We start from the raw sequence: 16,158 nt of genomic DNA on the forward strand, positions 1-16,158 counted from the left end.
GACATGGGCAGCCTTTCTGTCACAAATTGACTTTCCACCTTGTGGATCAGAAAAGTCCATCCTATTTACTTTTATATTGTACGGATTGTCATTCAGAGCAGTGACTGACAATATGCCATATGATGAATGGTAACATCCAGCATTGTCCGATCTTAAATACAGAGTGTCAACGTTGTTGTTAGTGGAATTGACATGGTGTAGTAGGTCTTTCAATATAGCATTGGAAGTGACAGCATCTTGCGTAGCAGTATCAAAGATGTGCAGAACTGTCAAACTGTTTTTTCCTTCTTTTTCTTGGAATGTTATGACACTGACATGCCAGGAAAGACCACGTTTGGCAAACCAATTAGACTGAGATTCTCTGAAAAATAAATTTACTTTGAAAAACAAAAAATAGCACAAACACAGGTGTTCAAGTAAAATATGTATGTTAAGGTGCCTTTAACAATTTAAAAAAAAAAATGTGCTAGCATATTTATAGGTGGGGTTGAGCACACACAAAACTGTAAAACACATGTCCTGTCATATGTTTTTGTGCCTGTCCAAGAATGAGAACCTGTAATCCAGTGAACTAAGATTGGGTTGATGTCTGCTATTTTTTCTCTTTTATTATGTGTACATGTTAGTTTTCTCTGTTGCATTGTTTTGCATATTGTCATACCAGCCCTTTTCTAGCTTACAATACATTATAGATTATGTCCATTGTTGAAGGCTGTAACCTGTATCTGTAAGCATCTTTGTCCTTTTGATCTAATTTGGATAGTATTTAATCACATCTCCTTATTTTTAAACAGAATGTGTGAAAAGTATTGATGTTCAAATGCAGAAACTAAAAATATAGACATACACAAAGGCTAGTCATTTTCTATCTAGACAGAACACTATAAAATCTTTATGACCAACTCACATTTTTTGGTCAGATTGTAGATTGTATAATGAAACTATGTATGCATCTATAACTTGTTGGACTGATTATCTAAATATTGATGTAATTGTTACTTAAAATATGGCAATTAAAGTTGTAGAAGAAATGTGAAAATATAGTCTATATCATGTGGCTAAAAAAGTATTTGCAAACAGGAAGTAGTTCTATGGCAGTTCCACATTTACAACTCTTCATTGTCAAGTTGCAGACCAAATATGAATTCATTTAAAATACATTTAATTTAATAAAACACACATATATATATATAAAACATTTATATACCTATACTGTAATGGAAGAAATTTCATTGCCCAGTCTCTTTCAATTAAAGCTTCATTTGGTTGCAATGTGTCTAAAACTTTCCCCCTTGCCCTGTCTTGGTTGACAGATCTCACAATGTGTTTCTTCCACTCTATAATTGTTTTAATACCCTGTAATTAAATAAATAAAAATGTGTCAAAGTCTCAAAATAGCCAGGTTGCAAAATATATGACTTATCAATGTAGAATGTTTACTATGTAACTGCAATTACATCAAATATAAAAAAGAAGATGTGGTATGATTGCTCATGAGACAACAACTAACCACGAAAGATCAAAATGACACAAACATTAACAACTATAGGTCACGGTACGGCCTTCAACAATGAGCAAAGCCCATACCGCATAGTCAGCTATAAGTTTTACAATTTACTGAAAAGTTACCTCTCAAATCGGGACAAATAAGAAAAAAAACCTCAAACAATTCCTTAATATCAGGCAAACAATTTCATCATAAGTGCAGTCTTCCTTTTAAGTTTAAGGGATCTAGGTAGAAAACTCTAGTAGTTGGCTACACAAAATTTGTACTCTCTTTCACAAATTTTGCTGAACAAAGTTCCAAACTCTTAATGAATGAAAAATCATTTAATGCTGCTATTCGGGATTGTGATTATGATTAAAATTGTGTGCATGATATGGGCATGTGCAAAAGTCTTTAGTAGTTGGGGCTAAATAATTTTGAACATTTATCATTTTTTTTTGCTACATTTTTAAATGTATCCTAGTGCATGTAGTGTGTAGACACTGTCCAATATAAAAAAACAAAACAAATAGTGCCCTATATATTGTTGAATAAATACCTGTACAATAATGTATTTTGTGTCATCTTGTTGTTCTTGGTTTGTATATGTTATGCTATCTGCAGCATCCTCTATCAATTTCAAAGTTGTGGTCAGAGCTTCACAGTCATTACAAGAAAGATGATGGGTATGTGTACATTTACTACAGAAACTGTTTTCTTCAGATGACAGGCCAAATCTGCCACAATGATCAGGAACTTCTGAGTCCAAACTAACATGTAACTGAAAAACAAAAAATATACTGTAAGCTTTACCTTTAAAGATAGTAAAGCAGTACGAGACTGAAAGTTTAAAAAAAGCCTCACTTTTGAAGGACGTACAGTGACATACACATGATACAGATGTAATTGTTTGTGTCAGTCTTCACTTGAGGAGAGTTGTCTCATTGGTAATCCTACCACATCTTCATTTTTTATATTTCGTATACACAAATACAACAATTTCTTATATTTTGGTATGCACAAAGAAATATGATAAAAATATCAACCAGATTCTCAAATTATTTACTAAATAATTACTGACAAATCATTAATTAGCTGAGTGTCATATAATTTGTTTTTATTGAAACATACATGTACCTGGCAGTCCTTTATTTATTGTAAAAGTTTGACTGCATTTAAAAATAAGTTACAATTATGACATATATACAACATTTGAACGAGATCCATCAAGAAATGAAGGTTATTAATACAAAAACCTATCTGGTCAAAACAAAATGGTTGAAGACAAGTGGTCTGACAGACAGGTCAAAATTATGTTTTTTTTTTAAATTTATCATATTTTAATGAAATCTGTACATTTGTTAGTTTAAAACATCAAGTACCGGTACCTTATCCCGGCCTCGTTAACATTAGTAAATATCATATTTATACAGTTGTTAGTATTTGTTAGTAATATACATTCAATTTTCAATATTTGAAAGAAAAAAAAAAAAAGAAAAATAAACAGAACAAAGTTTACTAATGAGATTTTCAAATACAATTATTTGTATAACAAATGCACAGGTTTTGAAAAATATATATACTGTTTTCTATATTAAATTTCTCTTTTCCTTATTTGCACATGAACATAATAGGTTACACACATTTGTATGCATAATAGTGGTCTGACAGACAGGTCAAAATTATGTTAATGATGATCACTATTTGTAATTCACCAATCTTTTACCCTTTTCTGAAACAATAGTGTAACATTACAAATAGAAAGGGTTCATAATATAGAAATACCTTGTAGTGCAGTTTTAAATACTGCTTCCCTTCCATGAGCTGCTTGCTGATCTTTTCTGCCCATTCTTGTCCTTTACCTCCTTTTCCTAATGTCATTACCACACTTTTCAGGTTATCGAAAGCCTGGCTACCATCAGCAGCAAAATTGTCTAAACCTTTCATGGACTTTCTCACATTAGGCTCAATGGCTTCAAGCAGTCTCATGTAAGTCCTTTCAGATAGAATATCAGCGTTCTGGGTTTCTTCACAATACTTTAAATACAGTGTTACTGTTCTTGTACGTACACTATTTAGAATAATCTTAGGAACTTTGAGTGTAATACCAGATGAGATTTTATAAGTGCATTCTCCAAATGGTGAATCAGTCATTATAGCTGGTGAAAGTATGAACTCTAAAAAGTTTTCTATCTGTTGAATAGTAGCCTTTTCTCTAAATTGTTTTTTCTGTAAAACTGGCTTGCCAACACCAACAACCTCAGCATGTTTACGAGCAGATGAAAATTTGTATCTTGACAAATCTGGAATATAGTCTTTGAGTTGATTGTAACTGTAATCTTGTACTAGAAGAGAGAGATATTTTGAAAATTTTACTTTGCCATGGTAATTTGACCCCCCTGCGGTATACTGACCCCCCTACCATAGACCTTCAATTTCAAAAATCTTGCAATTCTTACTCCTTAACATAGTAATTATACTCCAATAAGTAGTTTGTATGTATTTAAAATGCTGGAAAAGATGTAAGAAAAAAAAAATATAATTTCCATGGTATTTTGACCCCCCTGCGGTATATTGAACCCCCTACCATAGACCTTAAATTTCAAAAATTCAAGCTAATCTAACTTCTTAACATAGTAATAATACTCCAAATTGTAATTTGTATGTATTCAACATGCTGGAAAAGATATTTTGAAAATTTTACTTAGCCATGGTAATTTGACCCCCCTGCGGTAAATTGAACCCCCTACTATAGACCTTGAATTTCAAAAATCCAAGCTATTCTAACTCCTTAACATAGTTATAATACTCCAATAAGTAGTTTATATGTATTTAGCATACTGGAAAAGATATTTTGCAAAATTTTAAATAGCTATGGTATTTTGACCCCCCTGCGGTATATTGAACCCCCTACTATAGACCTTGAATTTCAAAAATCCAAGCTATTCTAACTCCTTAACATAGTTATAATACTCCAATAAGTAGTTTATATGTATTTAGCATACTGGAAAAGATATTTTGCAAAATTTTAAATAGCCATGGTATTTTGACCCCCCTGCGGTATATTGAACCCCCTACTCATAACCTCTAATTAAAAAAAAAATAATAGCCAATAAATTGTAAATTAGATTATCTGCAATACTATTTCTCAAAAACAGGGGGGTTCAATATACCGCAGGGGGGTTCAAAATGCCATATGTGAAAAATGACCCCGGGGTCAAAATACCATGCGGTATAATGACCCCGGGGTCATTTTACCGCATGGTATTTTGACCCCGGGTTCAATTTTTAGGGGGTTCAAAATACCACATGACACCGGGCTTGTATTTCATATCATGATTTCCTCGATAGAGTGTTGCTGTTCACAAGGAAGCTATGAAACCACGACTTCCAAATGGTGAAATTGAAGTGGTACTTCGTACATTTTACAGACGCCATCTCGAGTTGGTTGACCGTTATGAAATAACCTATTTATAATGTTTGAACATGAAACTCGCAAAGTGGAAAAGGGATTCATATAAGTTACAAAACTGGTTTCCCAATCCACTATGATAAATGAATATGTTTAAAATAACCGTTTCATAGATGATGTCGGATATGTTCCTTATGTCGTAACTACAATCTTCTTCCATTTTCACCACGAATATGACCTACCGAATCAGACTGATTACTGGGTTTGTAATAACATGAGCAAAACGACAGTTGCCACATGTGAAGCAGGATATGTTTACCTTTCCGGAGCACCTGAAATCAACCCTAGTTTTGGTGGGGTTCGCGTTGCTTTATATTCAGTTTTCTATGTTGTGTCTTTTGTACTATTATTTGTCGTTTGTCTTTTTATTATTTAGCCATGGCGTTGTCAGTTCATTTTTGATTTATGAGTTTGGCTGTCCCTCTTGTATCTTTCGCCCCTCTATTTTATTACATCGTAACATTATTCTCAGCTGACCCGAGAATATGTACCACTTGAAATATTGACGTTATACAACAATAGTTTTTCCATTGAGGCGTCAGAAATTTTGTATTATAACGTCTAAATTGTACGGAAATTCCGAATCCTGTGTGATGTCCAGTAATGGCGGACAAATAGCGATAAGGTGCATGCACTAACGGTATGCCAATTACTTTTAACATTTTATTTCTTTTATTTTAAGTGGGTTTTCATACTCAATATTTCATTTGTAAGTGTCATCTTATTTTACAATAGTTTTTTTTCAGAAAACTTTGTGTTTTTGATTGTTTGTTAATAACCGCAGTTCGCAACATCCAAAACCGAACAAATATATCGATAAACCGAATCAGCACCGTGAATTTAGTTATGATTGAACTTGGTTAAGTGGAAAAATGTCTGTATTCATATTTTTTTCATTTCTTTTCATGTTACATCATCATACATGTATGTCTTAAAACCTATTATTCAAAACCTATAAACTTCTTCAATCAAGTAAAGAAAAAGACAACTTTCATTTTTTACCATACTTCAGTACGTTCGCACCTATTTGACATTGTCCATTGATTTTTACATGATTTAGTATTATGATTTTTCGATTTCAATAATTTAACCAATTCTATGCAGTACATCTATACTCTCGTCGTTATAATAAATATATTTTTAAAATATAGTATTATGTGATCCTTTATTATTTCCATAATGAAATCAAACAAACGCATTAAAACTTCTTTCAAATTACAAATCAATTAAAAAAAACAATTCTGTCAATATTGGTTTTGGTCCGCTGTCAAAGTATTTATATAACCAACTATTCTTACATGTACTCAAAAAAGGATTAAGCATGAATATAAAATAGTAATGAAAAATATATAAGTAGCTCAAACACAATGCATATATACCTGCACATACTCATTTAATATAATAAGTTTCCTCACTGAACCAATGAAGAATCACTATTATACATATTATATCATTTAAAATTTCACCAAATTTAGAAAAAAAATTAAATAGAGGGTTGGCCGTAAAATGCTTGCAAACAAGTTCCAGAGGTTCAAGATGGATGTTCACGACTATACCTGATAAAATGTGTTATTTTATCTGTTTAAGCGAATTTGGTCTTTATATAAAAAAAAATATGTGGTATGATTGCCAATGAGACAACTATCCACAAAATACCAAAATGACACAAACATTTACAACTATAGGTCACCGTACGGCCTCCAACAATGAGCAAAGCCCATACCGCATAGTCAGCTATAAAAGATCTTTGCCTTGATTTTGTTAACACGTTAAGCAATTAAAAAAGAACAACTCTACTGTGGATATATACCGATACTGCTGACAAAAGACACCCGATCAATCAGTAATACAGCAGTTTTTGCAAAACCTTTTGAACCTTTTTGTCCTAAATGATTGTCAACTTCGTAATTTATTTGACCTTTTCAACTTTTTGAATAAGGTCACTGGTGAGTCTTTTGTAGACGAAACGCGAGTCTGGAATACACAATTTAATCCTGATATCTATGATGAGTTTATTATTCATTACAACAGTTTTCATTATATATATGAAGTTTTAAACGGTTTCATATTCTTCAAGCATATTAAATTTGACTCTTTTTTAATCTAATTTCAATTAGATATTTTAATTTTGAAATATGAACGTACAGATAAATGAGATAGGAGTTTATTTGCTTATAATATACTATTAGTTTTTATTATTGACTTAACTGTACTTTTGTGGTCTGACATATACTATAAATCAGATTTGATTTCAATAAACTTCTTTAATACTAATGTCCGTTAACATTTAATGGTTTAAAAAATGAAAACGAATTATGACTTTTAACTTCTGTAATATTCATAGGGGTTTCAACAACAAATTTAAATTAATGATAATTAACATATGACCGTTTTGTAACGTCAAAACGAAAGGAGTACAGTTAGAGAAGAATACATGTGGCATTATAAGGGTCTAAAATAAATGAAAATGGAAATCTTTGTACAGTGAATTATGGCGTGTGAAAGGTTGCAATATTCACAAAAAAACAAACTATGTGTTCGTAAATTTTATGATTGATATAAAAATTTAATTTCAACAAAAGTGAAGACAACTCTGTAATGAGATGGATTTGAAGCGTATTCAAAATTTATACTCAAATATTTGAGAACAAAAGATGCCGGTATAAACGCTTAACGCGATACATACCACTGAAATTGTTTCGACTGTACTTCTTAAAAATTCTGCATTTAATGTACCATTGACCTAGACGAACATTTACGTAATACACCAATGTAACTATAAACAGATATTTTAACCATCACTCTAAAGAAATAATTCATGTATGCTATGGTCCCTTACATTTTATTTCTTCAGTTACTGGTTTTCAGAAATAATTATCATAATTTCAAATACATATTTTTTTTTTCTTCTTAACTTGTCATATAGCGGCAAATTCGTGATTCTCAACGTATAAGTAATAGTTGAAATGGCATGGCAGATTTTTGCGAGTGAACAAAATGTCAAAAATGTCAAATTTTGAAGTCATTGGCCTATCATTTACTGAAAAACTTCAAATATTTACACGTTATCATGTATTCTTCTTAATTTTCTTGTTAATATCGGAAATAAATAAATAATCGCCAGGATATAATTAAAATTAACAAGGAAATGAATAAATTGTTTAAAGGTGTCGATGCTATTTATAACCAAGTCAGAAATATGATTCTTGTTTTAAAAGTTTTCACCTTAAAAATTCTTTATAGAAAACAGGTCAAGTATATCAAATCTTCTACTTCCTCTTTGTGATAAGACGGATTCAAACAGTTAAAAGTAAACAAATATATCATTGGTGAGTATTCTTTAGATTCTATTATAATATTGACGAGTGGGTGGACTTAAAATGTACTTCAGAAGAAAAAGGGGGGATAAATGTAATGTGACAGTCATGCATTGTTAAATTTGTCTATAATGATTTGACACTGAGACCGTGCTGACAGAATTTCTTGATTGCATGAATCTCTTTACAAAACACGAACAATATTAATGCAGATATTCGCCGTATCATTTTATGGGACATACGATTTAGAATAGTTCAATCGCTTTTGATAGCAACACCATGTGTTAGTCAAAACCCACTGTACACAGGTTTTGCCATTGTTTTGCTCGCCAACATCTGAATCTGAAACAATTGGTCACCTTAACAATCTTACAAACAAAAGTAAATAATTATAAACGAAATCAATGTCTTTACTCCTTTTCCATCTATATGTAAATAATCCTTATAAATCTGGATAAAGATATTTAAGATACATAATCCTATCTTATTTTTACATACGCGTGGGTTTATTATAAATCGACGTTAATACATCCTTTTTCTCTGATGTTAATAATAACAAAATATTGCAGTTTCATCTTTCAAATGGACCAAACGTGCGATTAAGGTACAGATTTTTCTTTTCATTATCAAAATTATTATTATTCATACTATATTCTCGAAGTATTCTCAAAAGGTATAATGTATTATAAGCAAATAACATCATTGGTAAAAGAGATAAAGGTTTGGGCTTCATTAGGTTTTGATAGATTGGTTGCTTTCTGGTTTTCTGATACAGCAGTCAATATAAGATTCACCTTATGGATATATTCAAATTGTGTGGTAACCATATGTTTTCGGTAAAGGAAATATATAGCAAAACATAGAATATCTACACTTTGACTGAAACTTAAAGTTACCTTAAAATATGCTATATACCTATGTGAAGCTATTTTCTCTCCCTATGGTCAATCTCTCATTCGATAAGCCCTGACACCCTTCGATGTTTAATTTATTCAAAAAGAAAACTCTTCAATTATGCATTATCTGTAACTGCATGCCTTTCATTATGAGAATTGATATATAAAATTCTTATCCTTACCCAAATATAAAAAAAATGTACAAAACCAATAATATTAGTTGTGTCCGATTCTCTTTTCTGAATTTACTTTCTTCAGGAATAAGGAAAAGAAGTACGTATAGTGTTTCTATATCATGTACTTTACAAAAATCCATATGTCCCCTAGGCTTTTTAATATAAACGTGTAAATTCCGTTTTCAAGATAATGATCAAAATAGATTTTAACACATTTTTTAGATATGGATTAATTTACGCATATCACTATCTTAAAGTTTTGTTAAATCTTATGACCAGGAAATTGACGATGAAATAAAAATCTTTATCTATCTTTTGACATCTTCATAAAACTTTTAAGACTCGTGTTTTTATCAGGTCAGAATAGACTCATTGTGATTATTTTGTTTGTAAAAATTTAGTTAGCTCTCATCCTGTCTTTAGTGATTGGACATGTTTTAAATTTGGAACAATCTCGTTATGAAAATGACATAGAAAGTTCCAAACTCCAAGATATAGAATTACATAAAATACTCAACAAGAGTTCAAAAGAAGGTAAGGCGTATATGATATGTAAGAAAGCTGCGGATGTATTGAAAAGTATTATACCTGATGGGTAATTTTTTAGTTACTAAACTTTCAACAACAAAAAAAGTAAAAACGTTTCTCGAAAAACAAATCCATGTGCCATAGTTGATAACAACTGTCCATTACACTTTTCTTATTCAATAATAACGGTATTAGTCGGCTCAAGACTCGGTGCTTTTATAGCCGATAATTCAGGTGGTTTTTTTTTCTCATTGTTGAAGGACGTGTTGCTGTCTATAAATGTTTAAATCCACTTATTTGAATTTGAGTGGTAAGCGGTCTCATTGGTTATTATGCCATATTCATATTATATATTTATTAAATAACACGATTAAAACAGCCCTAATACTACCAAAACGGCATGTGTCATGCTGGTGACGTCGTCCTGGTCATATAAATCACGTGATCTATATTGCTTTTCGACCCGGTCCAATATTTCCAATGAATCTTGAATTACATGTAAACATATATTGTGCATGTAATTCAGGATTAATTTTCAGTCCGTATTGGAAATATTGGCCCTATATTCACATCATTGCCAATCCATATTGGAAATATTGGCCCTAAATTCACATTTGATATATGTAAAACAGCATTCAGAACAAGTCTGTATTGAAAAAGTTGGATATTTTATACAAGTGTTATGAACTGGCTGTTTCTGTTTTGGCACTGGTATAGATTGTCGGTCAGCTGTATTGGATTTTTTTACGGTTGACATAATTGGGGGTGTCGATTGATTCCGACAACAGAGAATGGTTTTATGTAGAAAAATCAATTTAGATTTATGACATAGAAAGTTTTAGTGGAGTTCATAACCGTGAAATCGAAACATAACGGAAGGTCGCGACCGGGTGACATATTTCAAAAATGCGAGTTTAATACATTGTGTTAATATATTTCATATAATATGGGGGGGGGGGGGGGGGGGGGGTCTGAGACAAGCGCCTGTGATTTTCTTAATATAAATATTTTTTTTGCAATTTAGATAGAAACAAAGATGGTGGACAAAGCAACAACTATCACCCTTGCTGTTGTGATTCCATTGGTTGTCATTGTTGTTGTTGTCGTCATAGTGTATCTGTCCAGAAAATACATTAAATTTTACAGGTGAGTACACGTATATGCTTTTTTTTCTATCATCCGGTTTTAGACAACCTTTTGTTTTAGAATTACAGTGTTTTCTTTCCAAAAAATTCATTCACTAACGGCTTATCAAAACAGCTCAAAATAAAACAGAAATGAGCTTAACAGAACAGTAATCAGCGTTAACAATTATATTTGTTCGGATAACTCGGACTGAAGAAATCCGAAGTAAAGATACCTTCAAAGCAACTTGACTTTACCTGGCCTATCGATGTAGTTTTACATCTACATCTCAAACCTCTACTCCATTCTGTTGAGGGTGTTGAGATGGATCTTCGACTGGGTAAAAGCAAAATTTAAAAATACTGTATTTTCTGCTATGGTATTAAAGTAGTTAACACATGATTTTTGTTCTTTTTCTACGGACTATTTCTTCGAGAGCTAGCACGTTATGAATCAAAAGAGGAATATTAGCCTACTAGTACATATTCCATGCATGGTATATTGATATCAAATTGATATGATATCGCCCTGAATATGTATGTAATATTTGCCACTGGATGCTGAGAAAACGCAGATTAATCGTTCAACCAAACAATGTTTGTGTATATTTTTGGTATATATAGCGCCGTATTAACTAATTTGTATTATGTAATCGTACTTGGATATGTTTTGTAACATTAATTCAAATTGAAAATTAGATAGAAATGTAATGCGGTCTACATTTGTAATTAAAACTCCTTGCTAGTTGATAAAGTCCTCTTATAGTTTGATATTAAAGATTTATACTTCAAAAGATAACAAACAAAAAAGGATTTTATGAACTTAACTTGTATAAACCTTCTATAAGGAACAATGTCAATATTAGAAACAGATTAAAAATCTGCTGCATAAACACCATGCTTACATGCTGCAGAAAGGAACAGGAAATTGTCTTTGATACTCAAATGTTTCAAACAGTAAGCAATAGTATAAAGAGAATACGAATCCTTATGCGACTGCATGTACAGAAAATCAGTTTATCGGAATCCACATAGGGCAACGTAAGACCGATAGGTTGAACCTCAGAGAATGTGCAAGTTATCATGCACTTTCAACCATTGTGTTCATTGTATCTTTTTAACAAACCAATGCTTATCCATTGTATCTCCAATATATAGTACTACCGGAATGTTACTTTGTAAATGTAAACTTGTTTGTGTTCAATATTATGTTTTACTTTTAAAGGTTTCGAAAGAAAAAGAATTTCCAGGAAGTTAGTTTTAGAGATAATCCGGTAAGATATTTGATTATGTAAATGAAAAGAAATTGTGTCCTATGAAAATAATATTGGTTCGTTTCTAAACTTCGGTTAGCTACTCTCACGATCAATTAAGTATAAACGTGTTATGTTTTGTGCAAACTAGCAGCCATATTTAAATGTCATCTGCTGCTGTCTTCTTGTGTGAGTTCCATTTGTGAATACAAATGAAACAAAGGAGTCTGAAAATGATATTGAGTTATTTATGATAATGAGTGGAATGTCAAGGAACTTGGCTCTCGTGAAAAATAAAGATTTTTCATACGATATCAAATCACAATTTATGGGCCATATTAAACATCCAGTGGTCTCCTTGGATCTAAAGTCCGTTGTTAGTACAATAAGAAAATGTGGTATGAGTGCCAATGAGACAATTCTCCATTCAAGTCACAATATGTAAAAAGTAGCAGTTTGAAGTATATATCAGAACGAATGCCTTCTCAACATACAAATGTATGTCCAAAGCTTTCATTCAAATGATCGACCTAAATATTAAAATATGCATGAAATATTTGCCCCTGAACGTTAATGAACCCAAAATTATACAATCATCAATCATGTTGATACAAGATCTTGTATATTTGATAAGATTGGTGTGTTTAATGATGCATTTAACAAATGAATGTTCATTTGCGAATACAAATCTTATATCGGCAGGGCAAATTACAGTATAAATCTTGAAATGTTTAAATGAAATTACTGTAAAAATGTAGTTTAAAATATGCAATACAAAATCCAGATTTGAATAAATACAATTTCACTTCTTTCTCAAAAATTGCAGATGACAACACCAGGCAGGATAACTTGTTATCTTAATTTCTTCACTAATACTAGATCCAAGGTTCATTAAACATCTTGTAGTGAAGTTTTAACAATGGAGTCATGTATAAGATGTGGTATAAGTGCCAATGAGACAACTCTCCGTCCAAGTCACAATTTATAACAAGTCAACCATAATACTAGGTCAAGGTAATGCCTTTAACACGAAGCATAGGCTCATGTAGTCATTATCGCCGCGAAAAAGCATTTGTTTGCTGATGTGACGTACATGTATATAGAGCAATCACCAACCAATCAATCATGTACAACATGGACTCTTTGAATAATTACACTGATAAGTTGAACCAAAAATAGTGTGCACGTGCTTGTTTTATACATTTATGATTAGAAGTTAACTTGTACAACATTCGGAAAAAAATATAATCCATACGACATTACAATTTTTACAACACAAATATACATGTACATGCATAAAGAAAGACAACTGTATCTGTAGATATTAAACTTAGTCATAAAAATTATTGACACCAATATAAACCACAAATGAGAATCATAAAGTTCAACAACAAACGGGAGACGGGCGGAATGAACAATGTTTGAATTCCTGCAGTATTAACAAAACATAATGAAATCTCTAGAATCAATAGATTACAAATTTTCATTTATCCTATTCATCTTTGCTGTGGAAATAAGCAAGTCTAGTTATAATGTGTACCGTCACAAAAGGCAGGATGCAATTGCATGTAAGTCATTAATGCCGGTAGGGAGATATCCAGTTATGACTATATTTCAATACCCAAAACACATTGATATAATTGGACACGGCAGACATTTTAATTCTATGAAACTTGCAAACTTTTGCAAATGTTTTACACTCAATAGATTATCTAGATTAGATTTATTTTAATTTTATTTAATACTATAGGTAATGACTGGTAAACTACCTGATACACCTCGAAATTCTGCGATAGTCGATGTTGAGTTAGGCAACCACAATGACAGCTACGTAACCTCAGACATGACGGATAATGAAAACGAGACTTCTTTTACATGCAAGATCCAACCAGAAACCCAATCAGCGGGGATGCATATTGAACGTGTTGTTTACGATACAATGAGTGTTAACCAAGAGGAAGATTGTGCAAAAACTGTTAACGGAAGTGAGAATGTTGACAAAAGTGTTAACGATAGAACGGATGAACAAGAATTAATTGCCGATAAATGTTGTAGCGAAAAAGAGACAGCAGAAGAAACCAAAGATGAAAAAACTATTTCCGATGAAAAGAAAAACCAAGAATCTACTTCTAAGCAGTACATTGTTGACGATGAATTGTCTTGTCAACAAGTTGATGCTAAACAAACTGTCAACGATGACGTCTGTGATGAACAAGATAATGTGGAAATAAGTGCAAGTGATGAAGACTTAGTGTCTTGTGAAAACGTAAATACTGAAATAGACAGTAACGATGATGTTTCTGGTCAACAAGTTAGTTCTAAACAACCTGTTAACGATGATTTGTCTGGTCAACAAGTTAATGCCACAATAACTGTTAACACTGACGTGTCTGGTCAAGAAGGTAATTCTAAACAACCTGTTAACGATGATATGTCTGGTCAACAAATTGATTCTAAACAACATGTTAACGATGGCGTGTCTGCTCAAAAGGTTATTGCTACACAACCTGTTAACGATGCTATGTCTGGTCAACAAGGTAGTTCTAAACCTGTTAACGATGAAGTGTCTGGTCAACAAGTCAATTCTAAACAATCTGATAAAGATGACGTGTCTGCTGAACAAGTCATTTCAAAACAAGCTTTTAACGATGAAGTGTCTGTTCAACAAGATAAGTTAGAGCAGACAGCTAACAATGAAGCCTCCAAGAATACTTCTAACATTGAACACACAGTGTCGAACAATATTCTGCTTAAAAAATCAGAAAGTGATCAAGGACAAATTTCTAGTAAAGACAACACAGCGCTATCACATGATCACAAGATAGACAAAACAATCGAGAAAGCCTTAGAAAATCAAGATAATGAAATAACTGATGACAAATTACCCGCTTCAGAAGACGATGCAGTTGTGACTGCCCCAACGTACTATATTGACGATAAAAATATGCATGACATTCCGTTGTAGCAACGTGTTCATTGAAAATCATTAAAAGGATGAGTCTTGAAGAATATTAAAAAAAATAATGCCAGTATTATTTTAATCCCGATAAGGCACCATACACGTCAGCAGCAGTCTAGATATTTCTCATCATTACCTTTTCTCATATATAGACTATTAAAACATATATTCAAATTTGTCTACCATTATTTAAAGGCACGTGCTAGATCCTGTAACATGTTGAATTATAAACGAAAATAATATACGACAAAAAATTTAAAAAAATATTCCAGCATGAATTCAGAAAGTTTGATAGTCGAAGCTAGTTTTGGGGCACTTTATGGTAAATTAGGCTAAAATCCGAAAGAAGATACGCCTCTCACATCAAGGTAAACGTTTGTTAACGAATGTTTATGATTGTTTAAAACGGAATGTTGAATATTCTACAAATCTAAAATAAATACACACCTTTTTTGGGGTAAAAGTTTGGATATGTACTCTGACAATAACAACATGTTGTATAAAATTGTACATTTTACAAACAATAAGGGTGTACATATGTGTACATCGTTCTGCAGTGCACAATTCAATTATGTACAAAATGATACACACCGGTCAAAGTATCTTTTCTTACGACCACTCTCAAAACATATAAAGGAAGTTACAAACACAATGTTTTAAGCTAAAGATACTAGTATTATTACTATCATAGGTCCAGTTATAAACAGTCAAGAAAGAGGAGCGAATCAAAGATACCAGAGGGACATTTAAACGCATAAATTGGAAATAAGCTGACAACGTCATTGCTAAAATGAAAAAGACAAACAGAAAACAATGGTACACAAAACACAACATAGAAAACTAAAAACTAAGCAACACGAACCCCCTCAAAAAATTTGAGGTGACCTCATGTGCTCCAAAAAGATTCTGCTCTACATATATGGCACCCGTTGTGTTTTTCGTGTTAG

At 32.0% G+C, this 16,158-nt stretch overlaps 1 protein-coding gene across 3 annotated transcripts; it reads left to right on the plus strand.

Annotated features, from left to right (window-relative positions):
• Positions 1 to 8,163: 8,163 nt before the first annotated feature.
• On the plus strand, positions 8,164 to 15,369 carry LOC134682278 (uncharacterized). 3 transcript variants are annotated; one of them, XM_063541756.1, is made up of 4 exons: positions 8,164 to 8,287; positions 10,900 to 11,021; positions 12,225 to 12,273; positions 14,003 to 15,369. In XM_063541756.1, exons 2-4 carry the CDS (start codon positions 10,912 to 10,914, stop codon positions 15,215 to 15,217), a joined length of 1,374 nt encoding a protein of 457 aa, XP_063397826.1. In that variant the 5' UTR covers positions 8,164 to 8,287; positions 10,900 to 10,911; the 3' UTR covers positions 15,218 to 15,369. The 3 variants fall into 3 exon arrangements, with proteins under 3 accessions (XP_063397826.1, XP_063397825.1, XP_063397827.1); XM_063541755.1 differs by lacking the exon at positions 8,164 to 8,287 and adding an exon at positions 8,786 to 8,879; XM_063541757.1 differs by lacking the exon at positions 8,164 to 8,287 and adding an exon at positions 9,782 to 9,881.
• The last annotated feature ends 789 nt before the right edge of the window (positions 15,370 to 16,158 follow it).

Source organism: Mytilus trossulus, chromosome 1 (genome assembly GCF_036588685.1).
Source record: "Mytilus trossulus isolate FHL-02 chromosome 1, PNRI_Mtr1.1.1.hap1, whole genome shotgun sequence".
Lineage (NCBI taxonomy): Eukaryota > Metazoa > Mollusca > Bivalvia > Mytilida > Mytilidae > Mytilus > Mytilus trossulus.

What these genes read in the sequence shown, in the direction of transcription:
- LOC134682278 (XM_063541756.1), top strand. Translation starts at nt 10,912, where the DNA reads ATGGTGGACAAAGCAACAACTATCACCCTTGCTGTTGTGATTCCATTG. An exon ending in AAATACATTAAATTTTACAG is followed by an intron (nt 11,022 to 12,224) that starts GTGAGTACACGT and finishes TTACTTTTAAAG; the next exon opens with GTTTCGAAAGAAAAAGAATT. An exon ending in TTAGTTTTAGAGATAATCCG is followed by an intron (nt 12,274 to 14,002) that starts GTAAGATATTTG and finishes TTAATACTATAG; the next exon opens with GTAATGACTGGTAAACTACC.